At 42.9% G+C, this 19,623-nt stretch overlaps 1 protein-coding gene across 1 annotated transcript in view; it reads right to left on the bottom strand.

Moving 5' to 3' along the window:
* Positions 1-19,623, bottom strand: part of man1a1 (mannosidase, alpha, class 1A, member 1) — a gene marked incomplete at both ends in the record, with an annotated part of 112,222 nt that overhangs the window by 44,735 nt on the left and 47,864 nt on the right. The window contains 2 exons of the mRNA XM_079216299.1: positions 11,528-11,608; positions 17,219-17,330. Coding sequence (XP_079072425.1) covers positions 11,528-11,608; positions 17,219-17,330 — 193 coding nt within the window. The remainder of the gene's footprint in view (positions 1-11,527; positions 11,609-17,218; positions 17,331-19,623) is intronic.

Below are 19,623 nucleotides of genomic sequence, written 5' to 3'. Positions count from 1 at the left end.
GATAGCATGTGTGCTGTGTGCAGTCTGGATCTCGCTGATTTAAATATGGGCAATTTTGAGATGTTTTTGGAGCAAAAATTGGGAAACAACTGCTTTACAACCACGTCATAAACAATCTGCAAAGCAGTAATACATGAGGATCAGGTTAAGTGTTACAATGAACAATCCACACTACAATCTGGAAATATACTGAAAGGACTCAAATGATCACAACACATCTGGAAATGTATATATACTGTATATATTTGCACAATATATTCGTTGTGTCCGAAGCTGTGCGTGTGTGTTTGGGAGTATAACCGAGGCATCAGCCAATGCATGGAATTGTGCGTTTGAGATAAAAATATTAAATTTAAGCTGATTCCAAGGTGCCTTCAGGGTCAGGGGGTTAACACGTTTCATTACATATGTCCTGCTTATTGTAGTTTAATTGTTTGTTGGTGACATTTTATTCTTGTTTCTCAAAAGGTGCAGAATACAGAATTCAGAGCATATCTATTGCCTCCACATGGCTCTCAACATGGCGGCGGCTGAGTTGTGCTCGCAGCACAAACAGTGTAACTAACGGCAAAAGAGCTGACAGAGGTGGGAACCGTAGGGTGGGTCGGTCGGTACAGCGTCATCATTGTTAACTGTCGTGTGAGTGGCCATTATCCTAATCCAGCCGTATCACAAAATAGTTTAAAAAAAAAAAAACGGTAGAAGAGTGCGACATATTTAAACATACGCACGTTCACATGCAGCAAAATGTCTCTCGCTCCATTTAATTGCTGTTCCCTTTTATGGCCTTGTGTGATCAGTGATCCAATCAATGTAATCTCTGCATGACCTTTCCAATATCAAACCTGTGTGTGTGTGTGTGTGTGTGTGTGTGTGTGTGTGTGTGTGTGTGTGTGTGTGTGTGTGTGTGTGTGTGTGTGTGTGTGTGTGTGTGTCTCTTCCATCTCCGTCTACTGATCCACTGAGCAGAGTTTCTTATCTAAAAGTAGTTTTGGTCAGCCTCAGAAGGAAATACAACCTTGTGGCAGTTTTGCAAGTGCACAGCCTCAAAGCACTGCGTGACCAGTCTACCTTTCACGTATGTCTGAAGTGTGTGACTTATGACACACAACAATTAATTAAAACAGTCTACAACCACTAAACACACACAATGATGGAGATATTTGATAATACACTGCTGTATTTGCATTGCTAAATTACGTCGGTAGCTTTTACAACGTGGTATGTATTGCGTATTCCCAGTTTCCATACAAACTCCCTGACTGTCCCTAGCTTTGTCAGCGTCTTTTTTTCTTTCATTCATATTTAGTTGGTCGTGTTTCAACAGCAGCACAGAATAAACCCCGACAGTGAGTTGTTCATTGCGGCCTCTGCAGACAGACTTTCCCCTGGCTCTAGGAGTACAAAGCTCTATATTAGACTGGATTTACTCTTTGAAGCTACTGTGATATGGGCTTTGTACTGTTGTGGGGACACTACAAACACCAGCCTTTGCTTATTTCAATATTAATAATAATTGAGACACAGGTCACCTTGTACTCCTTTAATTAAACCAGCTGATTTTTTTTATGTTCATCACTTCAATCCACACTATTTAAATGAATTTCATTTCTGGCATGGAAATATAACGGTGGGTGGGTGGTGCCGAAACGATTTATTGATTTCTGGACATTTCTCACTTAAAGTTGAGGATTTTTCCCCTTTCTCCTCCTGCACATCGTGAAACATTTGTTTGTTTTTTTTCCTTCTTTTTTAAAAAACTTCTCAGACCAACCCAGCAATTTGAATACATTATATTGAGCCCTACGGTAGGATAACATCAAGGGCGTATTTCACCATATACTCTGAAAGAAGTGGAACAATAATGCTGTTCATTCAAGTATTTTTTGTAATTTTGTAATCAGTCTAACATTGTTCATTCACTCATGTTTTTCAAGTCATAGGATATGTTTATACCACAGTTCAGTGCATTTTACAGTGAAAAACATCTCTATGAAATTATTATTGTAGGGAAAACCTCCCATCATGCACCGGTACAAGTGACTCGCGAACATGCAGCGACTCCGTTGTTGCTGCCGCTACAGTGTTTTACATCGTGCTCCGCAAAGTTTTCACTACTCGACAATAAACTCAGCAATAAAGGACGGAGTGACTGTGTGCGTCACGTTGGTCAGACCAAACCATTTCCTCCTCTGTCCTCAATCCTTCTCCTTCCATCTGTAGCCCTGCTCCCTTCTCCTCAGAACAGATTAGACCAGTATAAAAAGAGATTAAGATAGATATCCAGAAAATTCATTCTCCACGGCTGGTAAATAACCTTTACTTGGCCGTGTGTGTGTGTAAGGCGCTTTACGCGGGCACTGCAGGAGGATAGCAGAGATGGCCCAGAGGGGCAAAGGGATGGGGGCGGTTGTTTTTCTCTTTTTGTCCCTCCAGCAAAGCCAATTTTCTCACCGACTGAATGGGATTTCCTGCGGATAGCTTTCCGTCGGCTCCGCCCAACGCGCTGCGACATGTGTGTGTGTGCCCGTATTTGTGTGTGTGTATTTGGCTAAGCTTTCAGTGATCAGGAGTGCAGGTCGTTGTGCTGACCTGTGGAGCCAGAGGTCCGAGATGGGATTAGACTCTGGGCGGCTATGTGTCGATGAGTGAGAGAGTGCGTTTGTATCGGAGCCAGGCGTTGATAGAAAGTTGGTTAAATAGCTTCATATAGAGGGACCCATCCATCGCTATCAAATCCATAGAAATTGTGAAATCATCATTTGTAACAGACCGTAGTCGATCCGTACAAAAGGTGTGATATGGGGGGTGACAGTGCACATTTGCAGAGAGTCTCTCGTAGAAAACACTCATTTGGTTGTGCACACAAATAAATAGTTGTGTAACAAATGAAGAGAGAGGGGAGTTCAAAATCTCTGCATACAGCTGGCCAATCGCGGCGTGAAGTGGGCGTTATGTCAGACTGTTGTTTTCCCGGAATAAATTCATCATCATGTATATACTGTATAGTCTGATTGCATCTACATCTCGTTGACAGAGCCGGCATTTAACTATCGACCTCTAGAAGTCAGAGCTTTCTCAACTCGCTGTGAAACCTCGTCGGGAAAAAACCTCAGGCTAATTTTTTCCTGTCGGTCTTTTGAATTACATTCGCACTCCTACGCTCCCATTTTTAGACATCTCAGTGTGGGTATCTGGTGCCTCCTGGGTTTCAACTGCATTGTTCACAAGGTAAAAACTGAAGCAAAGGACGGAAATCTTCCACAGATCCATCTGTCTACAGAGTCCCTTTGTAGTTCTTTTCAGGAACATGGGCGGACTGGAGCCAATCTCTACCCACACTCTCGACAGGTCACCCGTCTATGAACATGGACCAGTGTGCAGTATGTGCACTTTGAAGTCATCGGTTCATCAGAGTCGCATGTTCAACCACTCTGGGAGGAAAACCGAAAACATCCAAAAAGGGAATCCTCAACATGGGGAGGAACTATATTTTGTCGGGATACGTTAAAGCCCTGCGTCCATATTTGTGAACAAGAAACCTTTATGACAGTCATACAAGATTCCACCATTTGGTGGATGCTTTTAGGTCTAAAGTAATCTACAGCTGCGCTTGGCTTGCATGTATTTTTAGCATAACGGGTCCTGACGGAAATCAAACCCCGTTTGTAAGTGCCTTGCTCCATCCTCCGAGAACACAGAATAAATACAACCGAGAACGAACGAAACAAGCAGTTAAATGTCAAGATCTCAGGAGGCGGTCTGGTCTGTCACTGAGGGTTGCTCTTGGCTGCTTCTTTGTTCATGCATGTGTGAGTCCGTTATCTCGAATGTGCTTGTGCGATTCTGCCTGTAGGGGTCCACCCGACATTCAGTTCAAGCTCAGGATTAAGAGGAGCCTCTTGTCTGAGTCCTACCGCGATTAGTATCAGCCTTGCAGAGAGGAAACATATTCATGTACACTGAAAAGTAATGATGAAAATACTTTGAACGCTGGACGTCCGCACCAAAGAAATATTGGTGCTGCATTTCACCTCTAGTCTAACTGTAGTCCACAGTCTACATTTTCTAAATTCTAAAAAAAACAAAAGGGGTCATGTCCAGTTTAAGGTCAAAAGTAAAAAAACAACAGACAACAGCTTTGATGATATAGATAGAGTCAGCATGCCATTCCCTTGCAGCTTCCCGTCTCACTCAATCCTCATCTTGCGAAGTCATTCCTCCTCCCTTCAATGTAAAAAACACTTTCCACGCCAGCCATCCACTTATTGTCGTACACATTGTCTTATCTTGATGCTGTATCTTCCCTTATCTGAGCCACTGGCCCACATTCTTCTTTCTTCATGCCTCTTAGATAATTCCCTCGCACGTCTCATTTGGTGTTCTCAGCACAGCCTCCCGATGCGGTTTGGGATCTCCAGGCACATGTGCATGTAGATTCTGTGTTTTTTTTTTCCTTTATTTGGCGGCTCTGTCTAATTACATTGTGATGCATGTTAATTGAGGACAAATGAGGGCAACCGAGACAGAACAGACAGAATACATTTCAATGTGTCAGAAACCGTTTTCCCTCCTATAATTCCAGCTTGTGCTCTTGGTGCTCTTTGGTGTAGTTGCACAGAGATTTGTATTTTTTGTTGAGTCACGGTCACTCATTACGAGCATTATTATGTAGTTCCAGAGGCGTGCTGGTTATGGGTATTTTTAACACCTCCATATAGAGCCAGAGGTGAACACATATTATAAGCAGTTTGTATCTGTGGTGGTGGACCGAGGAGGCCGGCTCTCAGGGCTTGTCACATTAAGGCTTTTTTTGTTTTAAACCATGGGCTGATTCCCAGGCTGGAGAAAACTCACAGTTAGATAAATCTCATGTTATTCATCACTCATTCACTCAGGGCTAACCGATATGAATGACACGTTAACATTAACGAGAAGAAAGTGTGGACACCACGCAACTTGTTTCCAGTTGTTTTGACGTGAAACATTCAACTGGTTCCATTCTTGCTTCACACTAGTAAACCCAACCCTCCAGGTGAAAGGTCATTCATGTGTACATCACATGCACATGTTGTTGTTGCCAAGTTGGACATAGTGAAGCAAATCTGGCTGTTCCTTACTTTCATGAAATCCTAAGAAAGCACTTGTGGGAAAAGGAAGTAAAGGAGCGAGCAGCTGCTGGAGTTGCCACCCAGTCAGCCATATGGCGCAGCGAGATATCAAAACCCTGAGTGTGTCTCGAGTCCCTGCTGATTCTCAAACTTCCGTGCGAGAACTGTTTACCTGTCTGTCAAACTGTCAGTCACAATCCACCCTCTTGGTTTCTCTGCATTGATCTTTGCTCATCTCTTTGTGCGTTTGATGCTGATTTGTTTTTATCTTAGACTACACTGACTATGAATGCAAGCTATTGACTGGGAGATGCACATCATCATATAATACAAACGCCTTACTTGTCGTAATGAGTCATTATTACGTGGTCGATAATTTGTAGACTCTGGTATCGCGTGTCATCAAGCACTACAGAGGTCAGATCTATCCTATAAAAATAACATCGGGACTGCAGAGAAACACGGATGAACGTGAGAGTGGAAAAACAACACACAAGATCCTCTCAACACGTTGACATACCTGGTTGGCACCTCATCAAAGTCTAATCACATCGGGCTGCAGCAGTAGCAGCAGGATCACTAGTGTCTTTTAATGAGCCTGGAATCATTGGCGAGACTGAATCCTAATCAGTTCTGAACACTTCAAGGACCCCTTTCAAAAGTCCACTCACAGTCCATTTTAAAACCGGATTAGTAATCAGTAATTGTATGATTTTTATCATGAAGGCCAAGTATAACGGCGAAAGATGAATGGTTGCCTGGTTGTGGATCAAGAGTGTGCCACGGTTTGTGAAATACACAACTCGGGAAATACAAGCTCAATGGAAACCAATCAATTAGCCGAAGGGATTGGCGAAGACGTGCGGCGCTGGCATGAGCCTCCTTGTGCCATCTGAGTAATCGCTGACGAATAAAAAGAAAACGAATGAAGGAAGTTCAGCTAATTCCTGTTCTTCGCGCCACGGAAATCCCCGGGACAACCAAAGAGTGCCAAAACTAATCAGTCAAGTGTAGATCTGTCCAGTGGTCCAGTGGCAAGGAAAGCCAGATTCTGTTCCTCCAGACGAATCCAACCGCAATTACAAAGCACGCCGCATAGAGTGGCACTGTCTGCCAACAGCCATTCATTATCTAACTAGACAGCGGACCAGCAGTTAGTGGCAAAGTATATGTTCCCCGTCTTTTTTCATGCACGTCATGATTGATAAATTCCGACATTTCATCTTGCATGTATCATTTCATTAGTAGGAAAGGTCCGAGTTAGCCGTATCACGAGGATGTCTTTGTACAAACTGGAACTAATGAGGTGCTGGCACATCAGATTTAAAAACAATCTAATGCTCATATTGTTCCTGACCGTGGCCGTACCTGCTGTGGGCTGACAGAAGCAGGATCCGTTGTGATTTAAAGTGTTGACACCCTCAGCACTAAAGTCATTCGCTGGAATTTTACCAAAAAGAAAAGCTGTAGCCTCTGTCAAAGCAGACGATGGGATCATTAATAACGTCTGCAGTTCATGCTCCTAATTCTGTCTCCTCCTCAAACCCTTGATTTTTTAAATTCAGATTGAATATCCCTGCAGATCCCTTGTCACCGTGTCTTTGCATTGCTGTGTCTGAAGGAGGTCCATGAGACACCTGAGAATAGAGCCCCTGCTTTGGCTCTCCAGTGACAGGTTTTTCCCTTTAATCTGCGTGGCTCTGAGGCATGAGGCGGGCAGCTGGGACACTCATCCATGCCAGCACCAGATTACTCTGTCAGACACAACTAAAGGAGATTGGGATTAGTTTTCATCACAATCAAGCATCAGCATTGTTGTTCATTATAATCATTCCAGAATTAAGGGTTTGGATGGAGGCTGAAATCCTCCTCTTACAATGAATGACGGGGAATTGTTAATGCAGATCTTCAGTGAGGATCTGTTGGAATTGTACGCATTACAATCCCTTCATGAAGGAATGACTAGAGGGTTTCATTGTGTTTAATGTGACTATACATATATGTTTTATTGCTTCCTGCCTTGATTTCTTCAAATTGACCATTTTGTTCTCTCTCTGTCTCTGAAGCACTGGTTTGACAGGTTGAACTTCAACTCAAACACTCACACAACATTCTGAAATGAATTTGGAGAACGGACGGTGATTTTTTCAAGTGTGCATTTCCAATTGTAGTTTACCTGCCAAGATGGAATAAAATCAATACATATTGATCATATAAAACTATCATCATTTACCAGTTACTATTAATAACATTATTAGGGGATAATCTTAAGTTTACATGCATCACATTTTTACTCTCTACTCGTCTTTTCAATTATGGCCTTTCAAGTTCCCTTTTTATTTAACTCCTTTTTTGCTTAATCCCAAATGTTTATGTTATGTTGAACGTCCTAGCTGTATCCTAAATCCACACCACACACCTATTCTCCGAAGGTTATGACTACATAGTTTGTTCACACTGGATTTTTATTTTAAATATACTCAAAACAGTAAATTCATACTGGCAGCAGATGTAAAAAGTTGCAGTTTTGATTGACGTCGAACAAGTATTATATTGTCACTGCTACTAAAGGACTTACTGCAAAAACCATAGACAATAAAGATTAGTTCCTCTTCAATTCCTTTCCTCCGTCAATCATCACCTTCCTCCATACTTCTTTCAGGTTTCCTCCTTCTCTTCCCAGACAATATCGTCCTTCCTACATCCTTTTCCGTCTTTCTCTCCGTCTGCCGTCTGTCCCGTCTCTGTTCTTTCCCTCCTTGAAGCGCTTCCCTTTGATAGCGAGGGAACTGAAAACCTTTCATTTTATTTATCTCTCCGTACATTGTTTACCTCCCACCTTCTTGCGGTCCGTCTCTTCCTGAGCGGATGAGGTTACATGCTGTGGTCGTTGAAAGCCCGGCAGTGAGGCGCGTACAGCCAGTAGCGGCTGTAAGTTTCATCAAAAAGGCGCGGCTCTCTTTGAGCCAGAGCCACACCAGGGCCGACCCAGAGAGAGACAGTGACGCCTCGACCTGCTCCTCCTGCCCGTCCCAAAACACCCCTTTACCTCGTGATCGCTTATCCTCATTGAACCAGAAACTCCCCGTAGTTCCAACATTCGACTTGTAAACACAACTACTAGAACCAGATGATGCTCGGTGAGACCGAGGACGGTGTGGCGGTAGACTGTGACCTCTCTGGCTATTTCCAGCGTTCACTTCAAATACTTGGAGTGCTTCAACTTCAGCTGACACGTTCAGATGCTTTCAGTGCTTCGAATATAAACCCGTTACTGCCATTCAACAATCAACACTTTTAAGATATTTACCTTTTTGCAGTGTTTGCACCTGCAGTTTTTGGTGTATTCAAGGACACGTCGGCCTTTTGTGGTTGCAATATTTTTATTATTAAGACGTTTAATGTTTTTTTAATCATTTAAGCACTTAATACGTCTGCAGTCTGCATCCATTCTCAATTCAGACAGCAATAGAATGAGGAACAAAGAAAACATTAAGGGGCTGAATAGTTTCTAAGGTCTCATACAATCTGTTCCCTCTCTCCCGTGTGGCCTCTTTGGGTTTGAGGGTCGGGCATCTCAGCAGGTCAGGTACAGTCTCTTCTAAAAGATGAGGCCCACTCCAAAATGCAGAGTTACATAATGCCTGACCAGTGTTCAATTAGTCCATTTTTTTTAAATACCAGGCCACACACAATGTACCTGCAGTAGAGCTTCACTTTACGTGCAAGAGCTTTTATCAGAAGTGTGCTTCCAAAAGCACTGGTTTTACATGTTGAACTTCAGCATGTGAAAGAAGAATAGAAGTTGAGTGCTCATCTGAAAAACAAAATAATGGATTTCACTGGTGTGACTAAGTGCGCACATTCAAATTGTGGTTCACCTGTCATGTAATCAAGACAAGATTCAAGCAAAGAAATAATAACAACATGGATGACGATCATAGAAAACTGAACGATTAGTAAATGGACACAAAATTAATCAGCAACTATTTTGGTAATGGATAATTAATTTATCTTCCAAACACAAATATACCCAGTTCCACCTTTTGATTGGTTGGTGAAAACAAGCGAATTTCAAGTCACTGGACCCAGCAGGCATCGATGGTGTTTGTTCTTTCACCACAAGAAAACCCCTTCAGCGCCGCCCAGCAGCCTTTGAGTCTGAAATCATCGGCCCATCAGAGGCACACCACAGGCAACATTCAGTCATCTTGTCCGCCAACAGCCTCCCGTCCTCCGAGGCCACCAATCAGACATCAATCTACCTCCTCTATCATTCAGGGGACTCTGACCTTCAGCTGAAAGAGAGCGACCTCTCAAGGCTCCAGTGCAATACAGGAGGAGATCTCGAACTGAGTGACTCTCATACAAATAAAAACAATAAAAAGACAGTGAACTCAGAGGGACTGCTGAGAAATAATGAGTCACAGTTGGCCTCCAGCGTTTCACACTCATCAAACACTTCAGATGATCCGCAGGCAGTGTTGTCTTTTTGAACAAGCTGTTGTATTGCCGTTTGCGTTGTATTGCGGTGTTGTATCGCGTTATAAATTGTTCACCGCTCACTTTCTTTTGTCCGCCAAGGAGGCTGTGTTTTCGGTTCGGTTAACCTATTTGTCAGCAGGACTACGGAGAAACTACTCGTCCCGATCGTCTTGAAACTGGGACGGGTGGAGCGCGGCCCAAGGAATCAAGTCATTCAATATTGGAGCGCATTGCCCTCGGCGGAGGTCTCCGGGTGCCCTTCTGGTTTTTAGGCGTGTGATTGGCTGGTTGAGCAAACCAAGCTCGATTGAGACTTCATCACATGGCTAACAATGGAGAAAGCGGAGCCAGTGATCCCCTCACATTGATCTCACAGATGAATCGTAATTTTTCCAATCAAAATGTGCTTCTTTTCTTTCTCTCTTGTCTTTATGTGAGAGTAAACTGGATTTCTTCTGGTTCGTACTTTCAGCCAGACAAAACAACAAACATTATATAAACCAAAATCAATATATTTAAGGCACACTTGAAGATTCGTTTAGGTTTGAAATGATTGTGGAGAGACACAGATATTTGAGTCTATAGGATTTGTTTTACATGGTCTCAACATTGTGACTTTAGGCGTTACTGAAAATCATGACTGAATAATAGACTTCAGCTTAATATTTACTTAATACAATTCTCATTTTACAACTTTTCTTTCGTGAGCGACAACAACTACTGTTCCTGTTAGTGTTATTATCACCGTTGCCAAAATTAAGCCGCAGCCCCAACGTGCAGCCCATGACAAATCAGAAATAATGCTCCTCCAGATTCTCTGCGTGTCGGGAAGCGCTGAAGCGCTCATTGAGGTTGGAGATGGGTTTTGCTGCAGGAGAACTCCCAGTGTGACTCTCACTGCTAATAAAGAAGCACTTAGCATCGCAACTTCTGGTTTGCTCACCGCCACCTTGATGCTATAGATTAGGACACCGTGTTTATCTGTAGCTATCTATCTGTAGCTATCTATCTATCTATCTATCTATCTATCTATCTATCTATCTATCTATCTATCTATCTATCTGTGTGTGTGTGTGTGTGTGTGTGTGTGTGCTACAGCAGTGAAGATGAACGTGAGAAAACAGAAATAGACTCTGAAGATCTTTTCTGTTTTCAAAAAAATACTTTGCAGGTACCAGGTTTTAATTGTAAGAATTCTTTGGTTGGGTCTTATCACATATTAAGAGTCTTTTAGTCGTGTAATTAAAAGACAGAAAGGAGAAGTGAGATTAACAGAAAATCTCTGCAGAGTGGAACGGGATGTGAATGTAACACCCTTGATGAAGTCACGTTCACAGCCTCTTGTCACTAAGTTGATTCACATATGCACTCGCACATTGTGCCAGACTGCCGCTATGAGGAGAGTGAGAAGACCCGCTGAATGTCTCTCTTTCCTGAATACAAAGCAAGCCTGGAAGGAGTATTTTCACACATCAGGACGTAGTCTTACACGCAAAGCCGATGGAGTACCACCTTTCTTTTCCCTTTTACTTCAAAAAAAGAAGTATTTTAATATCCTTCATTTTACCAAAGATCTTGTCAACATGCAAGGACATTCCTGTGGAGGAAAAAAAATTAAAGAAACTGATAGTCTATTGAGTTGTTCCGCCCCCCCGCCCCCATAGATATAAATGTGCATCCACTACATAATTCAGGAACTAAGATAAACAACATTTCAGGGCGGCCGTCTTCAAGTACACACTGTGTGTTCAACCTAATTGGTATCGAACTAAAAAAGAGAGCGTATCTTGGCCCCCGCTAATGGGATACATTAATCTGCGCGAGCTATAAAAAGGGGATATTACGAAAGATGTCGAGTACATGAAAGCACCCATTCGATCACTCAATCTCCAGCACCCTTCCCACTCACGGGGCTTCGGTACGTTTCTTACCTCTTTCCCAGACAGGTAGTAGGCGGACAGCAGACCTCCAACGAACCGGATGTTCACCTCAAACACGGAAACTTCTGCATTCTGCAGCAGGGAACAAAGACAACAAAATATATATATGAGAGGAGGAACACTTACAGAAGCAATGCAAACGAATACAAATTCATCCTCCTACAAAGTGTGGAACAGGAAAGCACAAACTCGATACAGAAATGTTCCGGCGTCCCATTTCACTTCAGCGAGGATTAGATCGACGTGGGCTTTCCACTGTTCAGATGTTTTTGGATTGTAGCAGCAAACCGTTGATACTCGTTGGTTTAGAACCAGGATACACATATTATAAATGTGCATGTGTGCATAGTTTGTGCATGTTTTCACAGTGTATGTGGAGTTTTTAATTCTGCATCCTGGGTGTTTTTGTGATCATCACGACACAGAACGTTACAACTGTTTGATGAATTGCTGTGAAATGCTGCACAAACCGTTCACGACTCCCAAATAATGATTCGTAATCACAGCGGAGACCCCTCGGCGATCCATCCAAAAATGTTGCCGTTCCCGTGACTCAGCTATACTTTGTGTTTCGTGCTAACGAGCAACATACACCAAGGTGATGAACGCGGTAACATTGTAGTTGCTGGGACATCAGCAGGCTAGATGTGTCCTTTAACATTGAGCTCCGAGCACCGCTGTGCCCGAACACTGCCCTCACAGAGCTGCTAGCACGGCTGTAGACACTGAAAAATAGTTATGGATGTATGTGCCAGATTTGGAGTTATTCTGTCGATCAGCAGATATTTTTTAAAGGGTTTATAAAAATAAGAAGTAAATGCTGATGGCCGCTTGTTGGGCACTCTTATTCCAATCTGTCACCGAGCAGTGAAGGGCTTCACGTCCCCCAAAGTACAAAAAATAAAAGAATCCCTCGATACCAAACATTGCCTTAAATGGCAGTGATAAAGTGCGGCGCATCTAAAAATACAATGCCTCTATTTCTAGACAGTTTTTGGCAGAGGGAATGGGACAAATAATGACGGAAAATGTAAGTTTGTAAAGCCATTTGTCTCAGCAACAAAACAATAGAAGCCTCCTCTCTCCCTCTCTGCGTCTTTATGAACAGATTCCTGAGTCAGATGAAGTTTTTGTGCTTGACTGACAGCTCTCATAAGTCACTGCTGTCGACCAGAGATAGGACAATAGAAGCCGTCTGCGGAAAAACAAATTATAAACCAGACAAAATGTGTCCTGTCATCCCCACCCCTCCCCTAAGTCTGGATGACTGATTGAGTAGTTTGATTGTGTTGCTAATTCTTCCTAATTAAAACATAATTATTTCCTCAGCAACGCTCCGAAATGCAAAAGGACACACTTATTTCTACCTGCTATCTACGAGTGCCGTCTAAATGAAGAGTGAAACCGAAACATTTCAGCTTCATTATAACAGTGCAGACTCTGCTTTTGGCGACCCATCAGCGCTTCACAATGACCCTGCAGTCGCATGAGTCAGCAGTTGTGCGACGTTATCTCGTTCCTGCAAGGAGGCTCGACGAAGTTGGCAGGCGAGGAGTCAAGTCTCCTGATGTTGCAACGTTAAATCCATTACAGGAAGCCCAGGAAACTGAATGAGCACAGCCTTTTCCTAACAGAGCTAATTAAGGGGCTACAGCGAGATGAATCGATGAGATAATCGCCCGAGTAGACCTCTTTAGATTAGAGTTTATCTTATGATCTTTTTATTGAGGGGGGGTACTTGTTAAGTGCCACCAGACAAACTGTATTTGCTGATCTTAGAGCTTTAAAAAAAAAAAAAGCAACCTGCACCTATATTTTTCCCAGAAGAGAAAATTCATGCGTTTCCTTTTTTTCCCCCCGAAGCCCCCGCTCTTTGTAGCTTATGATCGCGAGTTGTGTTTCAGAGCGTTTGAGTCTCAGGGGTGATATCAACCTTGTACACTTGCTCTCTCCCTTTAAATAGAGCCAAAAGGTGTTGCATAGCTGCTTGTGTAGGATTAAATGTGAGCGTGACCCGTGTGGATCCTGCAGTGGGACTCTTGAGTGAGGTGTCGGGGCTGCACTCCTATTTTGTTGGATTCGAGATGAAGGGAAAAAACACCGTCTCAGTCATCGGCCCTAGAAGAGCAGAGAGTAACGCTGAAGTCATGTAAGCTACGGTTTTGATGAGTAACTCAGGGGGTGTGTGCAGGTTAACTGATGCGTATCAGGAAGCCAAAGCAGACGGAGATCACTGTAACACCGACGTCTTCCGCCAGCACAGGGTGGGACTCTAGCATCGGCAGCTGAAGCTAATTCTAACTGGGCTCAACTCCTCCTAGTCACTGAAGCCATGTTCCGTTTAAAATTGGCTCTGAATCGCATGCTCACAAATTCATCAATAACCGTTTTTGGATAGGATGTAGATACACATTCCAAACCGTAACAAAACCATTTATTCTTTGATCATCAACATAATAAAGCTGCAACGCCCAGACAGCTGGCTTAAACTCCCCCCCTGGCTCATGCGGAACTGGCAGAGCTCAAAAGTGCCAGATCGATTAAATTTAATTCACAAATTTATCTTAAAGAGCTACTTTTGTGCCTCAATGGTTTCACAATTTACTTGTTTGGCCAGCAGCTCTTTCTTTCCTCCGCTCCTCTTTAATTCCAGTGAGACCCAATCAGTATGTGGTGCGCAGGTTCGTTTTGCATTGCGAATGTACAAACCATTAGTCTTTAGTTCCACAGGAGAAAATGTTCACGCAGCAGTTATGAACGGCACAAAAGTTTGGCGTAGCCATTTCTTCCGCCGTCTACTGCTGTCATGATACTGTATGTTGGTTTGCTTGTGTGTGTGTTTACTGACAATTCAAAGCCATCAAACCGTGTGCACTTTTGCTTCGGGACAGTTGTATTGACGTGGACATGTTGCATAAAGACACCAAGTGAATCTGTATTCTCTCCGTTCTCCATCTGTTACTCATCTTCTGGCAAAGTGTCCAGAGACAAACACTGCTGGCTACTGTCACCACTTCTGTATTCATAAGTCTCAAACAATCCCCCCATTGTTGGTTGAACGAACCTTTTATTTTATTCTGTCACTTTTTTGTGTGTGTGTTTTTTTTTTTTTAATCCCTTTTTTCTGCATCTCCAAATGACTTTAAAAAGGCCCCTTCAACCTCCGGGGCAACGAAAGTGTTCACAACTTTTAAAATCTTTTCTGGGAATGTTTAAAGATTTACTTTCCTGGATCATTTCAATCGAGTCGCAAAAGTTTATAGTTGTTCATAAGACATAACATCAGTTTTGTGATTCCACGTCGTTTGTCACGCTGTCAGACGAGATACAAAATGCTTTTGTCTGTTTGAAATCTTTCAGATAAACCTCCCAAGTAAGTATGGAGGAATGTCTAAATCTATTTTCATCAATATTATATTTATATATATTTGATCAATTTAAATTGTCCTTTCACAATAGGGTGGTTTCACAACAACTGCCTGGCCATTAAAAAGCACTTATCCTAAAGCATATGCAGAAAGTGTGGAGCATCAAAGGTATCTTCACGGCTGAAGCACATGAATGGAGCTGAGGAGAAAACAATGGGCCTCCTGCTGTGACGATGCTGCTTGAGTGACGGGACGACTGCTGGTAAATACCGTCAGTAAGACAGGATTATGCACAGGGGATTGCTGAGGCGTCTCCACATGTGAATGAGTTTAGCATACAGTACAGTAAGGAGGATTAACGGTACCATACATTATGTAACAACTTGCATGTATTAATTGCTTTGTAGGGCTGATGTGTACCAAATGTAACTTAACTTAAAAATGGAGACCTTCCGCCTGTGGATTGATTTCTATGTGTGTAAAAGGACTCTGGACAGGGATACAACGTTTATGGACACTCCAGAGTGCTTTGCCTCTTTTTCAGATCTCCCACAGCGTGTCGCTAAAGTAGCAAAATACCATCTTGAGCGGATAACATGAGCTAGTTGCTCCAGACTCTCATGGATCATCTGGCTAGTAAAGTGGCTAGCTTGCCGTTTGCAAATGATTTCATCAACAAACGGTACAATGACGACAATACTTGATATTTGATGACAACAAGAACTAGAGGCACAAGCAGGTTGCTGTTTTGCCCTCATTGTTCTCCAGTTGTTTATGCGGCGTGAGCACTGCGCCAGACCTTGTTGAAAGCATAGCTTGTGTGTGTGTGTGAGGAGCGAGGAGTGTCCTTGTGATGATCAACAAAATTGATTTAGCTAAAGCCTCGACCCTCTGCCATAGTACAGTCAATACAGACTTGAATAATTGACATCAAGGGTAGAATGGAGCGCCTTGACTGTTCAAGTCCAGGAGCTATTGGACGACTCCATCATGATGCAATCAAAGATATGTGAACAACAACAGATATGGACACAACGTCTGACATCCAAGTATCTGTAGGTGAAATAAAACAAATATTTCAGAAGCTACAACGGTGATTCACATAAAAAGAAGTGCAACTTCAACTCTGTGTTATTCATAGTTTGTCATGTGATGTTGTTCATTAGTCAACATCCTGGACCACATGCTTTCCCACCAGCACTTGAAAGCGACATACAGTTTGGCTTGAATCCCAAAAATCTAAATCACCACCTGTCTGTCTGTCTGAGTTTCTGCCAAATCTATTTGCAACATTTTAAGACAAGGAAGACTAAAAACATAATGTGCTTCCAACTTGCATATAGTTTGAGTCATGTTTGCAGTTTTATTTTGACTTTTTGTGAAGATTTCGTAGCTGTCAAGTGGATGCTCTTATTTGTGATATATTGTCTGAAAATAAATTACGGTCAGCAATTGGATGAAAAAAGGCCTTGATGTTGCTGCACTTAGGCTTCCCCTTTTCGAAGCCGAGTCATTGACATTTGAGTGTGTTACACAACCCCAATTTAAAAGCAACATTTGAAAATGATGAAGCACATTTCAAGTGTAAGAAGTAAACATACGAAAACATTAGCTTCAAATTGTATTTGATCCAGAGACCAAACACCAATCAGATGATTCTTTAACTAGTGTCCATAAAGGCATTATAAGCAGATGATTATTAGTATAATCAAGACATAATGTAATGAGCATAATAAGCTCAAAATTACTGGGCGTTTTAATATTTCATGAGATATATTTTCCTTAATGACATGATATAAAAACGTAATGTAATTTTCTGATGCCGGGATGATTACATTGCAAGAGACAATTATCCAGGCTCCTAATGGGCTCTGCTCCTCAAGGATCACAAGCCACTTCATGTGTTATCAACATTATTGAAACCATTGTTCTGAGATGGTTTAATCAAAACAGTCGCAAAAAAAAAAATGTCATAAATATTTTTCCATATCGTGAGACAATGCACGTCACCCTAGGAATCACATAAGTGTGTGTGTGTGTGTGTGTGTGTGGACAGGAAATGAGAATACTGACTTCGATTGCGTATCCACAAAGCAATAAAATCTAGAGGGACAAAGAGCCAAAACATGTCTAATGGATCCATACAGAAGTCTATTAAGGCTTACTACTTTAATGCACGCACACACCCTGCTGGATGGATAAGTGGGAGAGATCCTCCTCCTCCTCCTGTTTCATTATTCGTCCTTTTTTCATTTCCCACCCATGAAAATGCCAGTATGGATTGCTTAACTTTCACACACTCACACTCACTTACCACATTAAAGTCGAGGTTCTTCTCTACCCAGTCAGTGGCAGCATCAAACTCCTCAAACATATCCATGATGTAGAGGGTATCCAGAGCGTCCACTATTGTCGCTCCCTTTATACTGCCTGCAAGAGGAACAGATTAGAAAGGTTAGAAATAGATTACAGAACTTGTCAATACACATGGTTGTGTTTTCATATCATCTGCCTGAGACACATCTGGGAAGGAAGCTGAATTAAATAAAGAAAACAACAACCTTAAAGTTCGACTTAAAATAGCACAAGCTCCGATGAAGTTCACGCGACTGTTTAAAGCCGTACCACTCCTTTTATGGAGTATGAATGACAACAGGTATCGGCAGCAGCCCCGCTGGGACAAGCGGTGAACAAATAGCAGAAGTTAAGAGTTATGTTTGGAGTTTGAATAACTTATTTGACTCGACAGATGGTGAGAGATCATCGGCACTGATGAAACGTCGGGAGTATTGCTCATCTCCAGCGATTAGCCTCGTAGCAGGAGGGAAGACACACAAAACCAGCGCCGTCATTACCCAAACCCCTTTTCACGAATTCGACACTACCGACGCCTGTGTGTGTGTGTGTGTGTGTATGTGTATGTGTGTGTGTGTGTGTGGAAGCTCAATGAATCATTAAGCATGCTGCTCCGAGTCCTCAGCAAAGCTTTTAGTCCGAACATACTTGTTATAAACACAAGACCTCATCTGTTGGAGCTATCTGACCACTTAAGACGCAAGACAGGAAGAGGCAACAAAAAAAAAAAGAACGTCTTGAAATGGAAGACGTGGAGGTGAAGAAAGAGGAACAAGAACAGGACATTAATACATCAGCGGAGGGTGGGCGGCTCTACGGAGAGAAGGGCAGGGGAGTAGAGGTGGGAAGAAAAACAAGAGGAAAGACCACTGAAATAGTGATAAGGACAGAAAAACAAGACAGAGTTTGAAAATGATGTCTAGATGACAACCGGGGAGCTGCTGCTGCCGGTTTGTTATTGTGTAAATCGGTGGATTTATTTCCTTCTGTAAGTAGTGGGAGGATGCAAAGGCTGCTAAAAGCTTTCCATTACACACAACGCTGAATCATCAGCTGCAGGCAGCGGGCCACTGTTGTCCATCAGAAGGCACTGTGTTCGCTGCGTGTCGGGAAAACATTATTTCTTTAACAACGGCGGTTTTAACCGATGAGAAATGGTGAGAGTTAAGGCACTTAACTTACAGACATGAGAGCGACGCCCATCCCGACGCCCATTGCCGACTAATGCTTTTAGAAGAGGAACGTAGGAATGGCGTGACAATAATAAGAACACAAAAGGGGGAGAATCACGCATACGTGAGCGTGAAACCGTCATCAAAATGTGGCGTTCGAATACCGCAACCGATGTGTGAAATCAATCAGAAATGGACCAAACACGAACAAGTCGAGCCTCAAGCCTTGTGCGTAGAAGAGAGCATGTGACTGGAGGTGTCAGCAGATCCAGTTACTGTTGGAGTCACTTGTCCTTCCTGTTTTCCATCCCCCTCACATTTTCACTCCAGTGAAGCCCCCAGAGCGACGGCGAGAGGACAAGACACTTTCCTCCCGTCCATTGTCTTGTCGCTGTGCTTCCTTCCCCCTCACTGCTAACCCTGTATCAGAGTGTGTGTGTGTGTGTGTGTGTGTGTGTGTGTGTGTGTGTGTGTGTGTGTGTGTGTGTGTGTGTGTGTGTGTGTGTGTGTGTGTGAGATGTGACGGGTACAGATGGTCAAAGACCGACCAGAATACTAATAATAAATAGAAAAAAGAAGACTGTAGAGCGTAAAGGAAAGACTTGTGGAAAGTTTTGTGGCATTTGTCCTTCTGTAAAGGATACACATGAAATACGAAATGCCTTAATTAGTATTGTACATACAGCGGGTTATATACACATTATTATTCCTCTCGGGACCCATTTCTATTGTGATATAATGTGATTCACAGTTCTCATGAGTGGGGAGTAATATGAGTAACAGGACAACGCTCACAGGGAAAAAATATGTGAAAAGTGCTTGTGAGACTTATGCGATCGCTCACGCGTCTGTGAGTGTCCGTGCACCTCGGTGTCTGTCCGCGACTAACCTCTCATTCTGATGCAGCGAACTGCACAATGTTTTGGGTGCCCGGTTATGGCTGCAGGCTCAAGGGCCTCTCGTGGTTCTAGTGACTCCCGCTTTCTCAAAGCACCTTTTATACGGCCATCGGCTGCCTGCTTCCTCTTCAACCACTACTCTGAAGCGCCCGCTGCTGCTCTGTTATTCCGTGCCTTTTGTCTTCTTTTTTTTTTATTATTGGGGGGAATCAACCTCCTGTTTACACGCGGATTGTCGAAAACAAAGACTCAGAGCCTAAATAAACGCTTTGAGTCACGGTTACGCCTGTGAG

The sequence above is a fragment of the Taurulus bubalis genome (genome assembly GCF_910589615.1).
Source record: "Taurulus bubalis genome assembly, chromosome: 3".
NCBI lineage: Eukaryota > Metazoa > Chordata > Actinopteri > Perciformes > Cottidae > Taurulus > Taurulus bubalis.
Note: the sequence above shows the minus strand (reverse complement) of the source record. Positions and strands in the feature narration are given on the sequence as shown.